This window comes from Montipora capricornis, chromosome 8 (genome assembly GCF_036669925.1).
Source record: "Montipora capricornis isolate CH-2021 chromosome 8, ASM3666992v2, whole genome shotgun sequence".
NCBI classification, from domain to species: Eukaryota; Metazoa; Cnidaria; class Anthozoa; order Scleractinia; family Acroporidae; genus Montipora; species Montipora capricornis.
In genome coordinates this window covers 1,956,706-1,964,205 of record NC_090890.1, presented here as the reverse complement: position 1 = coordinate 1,964,205, position 7,500 = coordinate 1,956,706, and the positions used below count along the sequence as shown (strand labels likewise).

The following is a 7,500-nucleotide window of genomic DNA, read 5'->3' as shown; positions in this document are numbered from 1 at the left end:
ATTACATCGCCGGATCTGGGTCAGTAAAATAATAGCAAATACTACATAAAAGAATCAAAGCATGTTGACTGATCACTCAAATAGCCTCCTTCGTGTCACCCTGTCATTTCGCTGGAAATACGAGAGCCAAAACAATACTCTTCAACTTCAATTTTCAGTGAAAATATTTGTTCATTGATCACATTACACACTTCATTTTTATCACCGGAAACTTAATCCCTCTGTAGGCACTCGAGCCCTAATGTGATACGGCTTTTATCTCGTCAGAGCAGTCTACCTTTAACACTAAAATTTGTCCATAATAATGCTAGGCTAGACTCAATAATTATTTACGCTAACAGACTGTTTACTTTAAGAGTAATGCTCACAAACGCAAAACAGTGTATGTTTTATAACGAGATTAGCAACCAAACGGACAGAAATGAAAACGGATAAGTCAGAGTTGCCGCATTACGGCATCAATGATCCATTTGCCGGGAAAGGTCTTGCGAATGTCGTAACACTTCCCCTCAATCCGCAAACGTTAGGTGATTAAGTTTAGCTGACATTTCCGTGTGGAAAACCTACAGTTATTTTGCCGCCAAGTAAGTTGGGTCAAGTTGCTATTAGCGTTATTTTTAGAAACGATCAAACAAAATGCCGAGATGCTTCACCTGACCAAGATGAATTAGCCCCCCTCACAAGGGTCTCAGTCATAGTTTAAAATAATAGCCGCCTTTTCAACTAATATACGGTGCTCTTTTTGAGCTTCAACTTCCCAAGTTTTGTACAACAATCATTCTTTTAAGACCGAAATAATGCAATATAATACGAAACACCAGACAATGTTAATTATAGCCTTAAGTACGACTGAGACATAATTTAGCAGAAACTGCCAGTGTAATCTCCTTTTTAACAATAAGATCTATTTTACAAATTTTAACAAAAGACAAATTATCACAGAAAGAAAATAAGATTACCCCTGTCAATAATAATTCTCATTAACATTACGGTTTTCATGTCTAGTGTTCGGAAGTTTGTGAGAACAACTAAGAAGAAGGAAGAAACATATTGCTTTGTTTCTTCTGCTGCTCGATCGATCCTTATAAAAAACCGTTCTGTCGGTTATATTTCACTTGTGCCACAGATCCCATAACCGGGAGAATCGCATTAAACTTGAATCGGACTCTTTGTAAGTTAAATGTCGTGCTGAAAATAATTAAAGGGTAAATTGAGGATATGTGTGGGCTTAAATTTCAAGTCCTGCCACAAGTTCTGCCAGTTAGGGACGTTAGGCAGCTTGATTACACACAAGGGACAAAATGAGCAAAAAAATGTTGATATTATATGCTTGATTGAATGCAAGTGGTTAGTTCTTTCCAGGAATACTCAGCGTTTCAAAAAGTTGAAGTCGTTGCAACGAATTGGTCCGTGCACAAGTTGCACCTGATCGAACCCTATTGTAACATAACGCTCTTACCAGTGGTTTTTTTCCACTTATGATTCTTCAGAAAACGCCGCTATTTTAAAACATTGAAACCTGAATTTGCGTATTACAAGGAATGAGCCGAGTGCCAAGTCACGTACAAATGCAAAGAAGTTCCTTTTGTTATTTACAGTTTTCACATTGTTTAACTCCGTTCTTGAATATGTTTCGCAATATACAAGTCTCGAAACAAAGCGAGCGACTGGCGAACATTTGATACCTCCGTGTTTGAGTCTGAAAAAAACTAATTTCTATTTCGGGAACCAATCGGAGCCTCCGAACATTACCCGAACTTTCTTGGTCTTCTAGAATCATCTACGTGCCTGAAAAACTGCGGAACATAACATTAAATCAATCGCGATCTTTCTTGTTCATTTATTGTTTAGCTGTGGCCTTAGATTCAAACGTCTTTAAGTTTTTACTTAAAAAGATAATTGTGTCCGACATGACGTAACTAGATAAGGGTGAAAGGAAAGCCGCTCTTGTAACTTAGGCCCGTTTTAAACGTCGCATTTTACATGTGCTGACAGTCTAATGCAAATGAGCGAAAACAAAAGATTTTTCTCATTTGCATTAAATTCGGCACATGCGACGTTTAAAAGCCCGTTTTGAACGTCGTTGAGCATACTTGATAACTTGGCCTTTGCTTTGCTCTTAATAGCCTCGGAGAGCATTTGAGGGGCTAACGAATGCGCTGCAAACTTTGCATAAGAACACTGGCGATCAGGTTAAGTGACTGCTAAATCCACAGCTAACTTCAGGAAGCGCAGAGATTCACGCAAACCCACGTAAAAGTCAAGTAATCCTAGCACGCAATCAGGAAGAATTACGTTTTATGTAATTTACTGTTGTATGCCTTATGGGTAAACTATCTTAGCTAAATCCGTTCAATGAATGTGGTGCCAGAAATCGGATTCCTCTTTATATGCAAAGGGTTCTGGGGTCGCCAGGGGCACACATTGCAAGTCGCTGTAACAAAATGCATGGCGGAAAGTTATGTCGACCTCCAAAAAACTATTTTGGAGAAGGCTCAACACTTTTCTCTATACAGTTTTATCAGAAATCGATTTAGGCAATGTTAATAAGTGGCAAGTGTAAGTTTTTGTTTTCATAACCGTGAAATATGAGATAATATTCATTCGGATTAACATTGCTCGTGTAAGGATCCGCGTCATGGTCTCGCAATATGACAAAATTAAGCCGCTGTTTTTTACGCGTTGAAACGTTTAGCTAAAACTTATGTACAACGGCGCTGGAAAAAGAAGGTTCAGCAGTAGGCGTTGCACCGTGTAGCATAAGAAGTGGAAACTCATTCGGGAATCGAAATGTTGTTTACATCGCCCTAGCCGGTATCTGATTGGCTTACGTAGCGTTATAGTGTATCAAGACCGAGCGAGACCAGTTTCACGAAGTGGTGTTACACGGTGAAACTCCCGTTTTTATCACCACTACGATTGCTGCGACCGTTGCAGAAGTAGAAAGCGGTTCTACATTTCGCGAAAGTTATCTAGCAACGGAAGTTCAAAAAAGTTCCTCGACTCAGACCATGTTAAACGGTGCAAAAAAATTGATTGAGAAAAAGCTAACGGTTTTTTCAGCCGCTACTATTTTTCTACAGACTCTATGAGAGTCCAATCACTTTAACGAAGTACGATGATTCTGCTCAAACAAACTATTTCAATCTCCTTCCGCCTCGAGGTAGCTGTTTTAATGCTCCTCTTCCTCAGAATACAGCGCGCAGTCTCTGTTTCGATAGAAATAGATAACACCGTGTGGAATTTATGTGCCCCAGCTGTTACATGTAAACAAACTTTTTCTTCTGTCAAACTGCCATCTACAAGTATCAATGTCACTGGAGCTAAGAAAACTTGTCAAGCTACACTATGACTTCGACCAATACATCTTCATATACTAGTTCTCTGTAGATCTGATCTTTGGAGCAGGTCTTTTAGGTTTAAGTACTCACACAATTATACTCTCGTATGTACAAACGGTGTAGGACATTCAGAGGTTCTGTAACCTTGTACAAAATTATTTCAACAGACCTTTGTACTTACTCATGGAAACCTTGAATTGGTCACGATTACTTGTTCTAGCCCACGACAAAAACGTTATTGTTGTTCCTGGGCAAGTAAAATCTTAATATTTCAACATGAGGACTGAGAATCTTTCGCTTCCCTAGGTACCTTCGATCGTTGTCACAACCCCACAAAGCGCAATACATTTGATCGCCGTATCAGGCATATTTCCAAAATTATTTGAATTGCTGAATTTAGAAATAGGCCAGCCTATATACACGTAAATACAACTTAAAGGCTTTATTGAGCTATTTCCTCCAGATTTGTTCCTTATTTTGTAATATTTTGAGACCATTTCACAATAAACCTTACGCAAGCAAGGAAGTTAATCAGCTAATTTTATCTCATATTTCACGGTTATTCAAACAAAAACTTACACTTGTCACGTATCAACATTGCCCAAATGGATTTGTAATAAAACTCCGTCGAAAAAGGCATTGATCTCTCTCCAAAATCCTTTTTTTTTTTGGACGTCGAATAAGTTTCCGCCATACATTTTCTCACAGCGACTTGCAATGTTTGTCCTCTGGCGACCCCAGAACCCTTTGCGTATAAAGCATGAATCCGACTACCGGGCAACTCGTTCATGGGGCCCTCTGTTAAAGAAGACAGCCAAATGCTTATGGCTTGTACAAGTTTCGATAACTTGTTTAGAGGAAAAGACGGTGTCATGTACCAAAATTCATATCAGGGCGAAGGAAATCTGGTAACGGCCGGCATCTATTCGCTGCTAATACCCACCAGGGAGGAAGAAATTCAACAGGTCAGTTGCAATGCATGAATGATTTAGTCAACCTACACATTTTCTAAGTGATATTATAATAGCATGCATTTCTGATGTGAGCTTTTGAGTGAATTAACACTAATGACAAGTTCGAGCTTTGTGATACCCTCGGACGGTACATAAAACAATCAGACAATATTTTAGTTTTCTAGCCTTTTATTACCGCTGATAAATAGCAATTGGAGGAAAACATTGACAACTGCTCGGAAATCTATTAACTTACTTTGAGTAAAAAATACAATTAAGGAGCATGAGTTCGAGAGACATTGTATAAATTGCTGATTTTCCTCAGAGGATCAAAATGACGGTTTTGTTCTGCAAACTCCCTGAAAAAAGTAGTTCGCTCATTTCATATCTCAGTGAATTAACCTTTGCGCGACATAAAGCCGAGCACTATTGCTCTAAAAATGCTAAACGTCTCTTACAAGTTTGTGAGCCCTGAAGGAGATGTATGGCCATTAGCAATTTAACTGTAAAGGATGACAGGGATCCTTTAAAGTTCTTCATGCAGTTTTAACAACTACATACATTTCCGACAAAAGCCATTGCTCCCCGCGATATCAATCAGTCAAGGTATGGGATTAAAACCAGAAATAATCATGATGTTAGATAAAACTAAATGTAACCCTTATTTCTCTAAAAGATCCTTCGTGAGATGGATAGCTATCTGTGTTCATCTTCTCCTGCAACGTTACCGGTGGAAACCTCGTCTTATCTAGCTCTTCCCCAACCCAAGCTTCAAGAAATGACTATAGGAAAGAAAAACTGCCTCTTTCCAGAGACAGGAATGACAATGGGAAAGTGCACTGTTGAAGAGTCGGCGTCTATTCCAGCTCTAAATCTAAGACACCAGTGGCCACAGGTAACCATGCTTGCAACAACGCCGTCTTCTGTGCTCGCTACATCGAACGATGATGCAGAATACCGATGTTATTTCAGTACACATGCACAAACAGTCCAACCTGTTTCCGATAACAAAGAACTGGAACTACGTCATAACTTTCTCTGTGATCTCCCTGGCTGTAAAAAGCGTTGTTACACCAAAAGCACTCATCTCGGAACTCACGAGCGGATTCATACTGATGAAAAACCTTTCCTGTGTCCTTGGAAAAACTGTGGATGGCGTTTCCGACGTTCAGATGAACTCAAGCGCCACTATCGAAGACATACTGGAGAAAAGCCGTACGTATGTCCTCTTTGTGGAAGATCTTTTAGTCGTTCAGATCACCGATCTTCGCATATAAAAAAAATACATCCATTAATGTAGAGAACCCGTGTAGCGTTTGCAATTTCTCGTAACACTCTTAGTGGCCTGAAACATTTGCCCGCGGGGTCGACATTTTTGTGCAGCATGCAATACCCAAATCATTCCGCGCATTTTCCTATTTTTCCAAATAACATTAAGTAGACGTGATATAACAAAGTTGTACTTTTATTTGAATTTCAAGTCAACTTCTTTAATTTTAAGAACGTGATAAGTGAGTTAAATTGTACCGGCATAGCATATGCATATATATATAAATAATATACGATCGTTCTTTTAAAGAAGAGAGCATATTCCTGTGAATTTTTGCGTCCACGTTGGTTGCAAGGATCTTTGTCAATGATGTTAATTTGGCGTAAGGAGCCGGTTGAATAGTAGTTAAGTAATACCTGTTTACATTCTCTATTCTCTACAGTTATTTTACCTTTGTGATAATATCCCTCTGCATCTGTTCAAGGAAACTTGACAGACGGAGAGATCGACTCCTCTGTCAGTTCCTAACATGCACAAAAGATCAGAAATGCATGAGGTCGTCCTTTTTCTCTGTTCCATTACTTTCTTTGAGAGTTCAACAGCTTATGACAAAGAGACTACTTCAGTCTTCATGATGTAACATCGTTTGAAAAGCAAAATAGATATCAAAACGTATTTTCTTTGTATCCGCCTTTATTTTATCACCTTGAAATGACCTTGAAATGTACGGGTTCAGAGAGACTGAGCATGGCGAGAAGTGATTTTTCTTCGAATTCCTCTTTTGTTTTTGCTTTTTGTTTTTCCCATGTATCGTGGACATATTTGGAAAAACTCTTGGAGCCGTTTAGAAAGCCATTTGTGCATGAATGAAAGATCCTGACAAACGATATAGTAACTGACAAGGTTTGATGACACAAATCAACTTCTGGTTAAAGATTATATACAAACACGAACACGTACAAGAAGGTTTAAATTATTTATTACTGATAACAGCTCCTAGACTGGTGTTATTGGGCTTACTATTGACTCGAAAGGCTTCACCAATACACAACTGCAAATTTCTGACGGGACTCAGTGTTTTTTATGCCGAATTAGCTAAAGTTTTTTGAATCCCGGAGCTCTAGCAGAATACACTGAATTCGTCTCAAGAGCAACGAGTACTTTGGGGAAAAAAAGACATCACTGGTGAGCTTTAGGGAAATTTGTGAGACTTGCAAACATGTTTCTCCAAAGCAGCATTATTTTCTGATTTTATACACTATTTTTGTTTCATGGTGTACCCTTGCTTCAAGGCCATTATTTATATTCACTATGCATAGTCCGAACGGTGTAGCGCGTTTGCGTTCGCTTCGAGACAGAGCTAAATTGCTCAGGACATGGCAAATGTTACATAAGAAAATGTACTAGAGCTGTTCACTTTCCTGAAAACACGTGGGATGTCAGTTACAAAAGTTGTTCCTGGTTGATGTTGAAGGAAGGAACTACGTGTTTGACAGTATTAGCCACAGTGAAAAGGCGTGCATTTCCTAGCGGTTAATGCACGAGGTTTGGCATAAATCGATCTTTATGAAATGTCCCAGATATATTGATACTGATTGTGAAAGCCGTTGTGCAGTTACACCTTGATTCTTAATTTCATTTCATATTATACATTTGGCCCAGTTGTTGTAATAAGCAGACAAGGAATTCAGCGGTTTATCAAAGACGAGAAGTTTGTTTACATACCCGATTCTTGACTGGCAGCCAGTTCTTCATGCAGGGGATAAGATGGCAGCGACGACTGTTAGTTCATATTTAAACTAATCTTTTATCATTCGTATCCAACCTGTCAGTCAGTATGAGCGATCCACGGTAAAAGTGTTTTTTTTTTCCCCTTTTAATGTGTCATAAGTTTGAAGATATGACTGCACGCGATTTACGTCCATTAATGTTTCAC

General features: G+C 38.9%; 1 protein-coding gene across 2 annotated transcripts in view; it reads left to right on the top strand.

The window, feature by feature from the left end:
- Positions 1-3,786: 3,786 nt before the first annotated feature.
- LOC138013537 (Krueppel-like factor 5) overlaps positions 3,787-7,500 on the top strand; it is a 5,932-nt gene continuing 2,218 nt past the window's right edge. For both annotated transcript variants that reach the window (XR_011125254.1, XM_068860637.1), the window contains exons 1-2: positions 3,787-4,306; positions 4,971-7,500. The exon at positions 4,971-7,500 is cut by the window's right edge. Coding sequence is in view for 1 of the 2 variants with exons in the window: in XM_068860637.1 (XP_068716738.1) it covers positions 4,130-4,306; positions 4,971-5,594 (801 nt within the window). In the remaining variant the exon portion in view is untranslated. The remainder of the gene's footprint in view (positions 4,307-4,970) is intronic.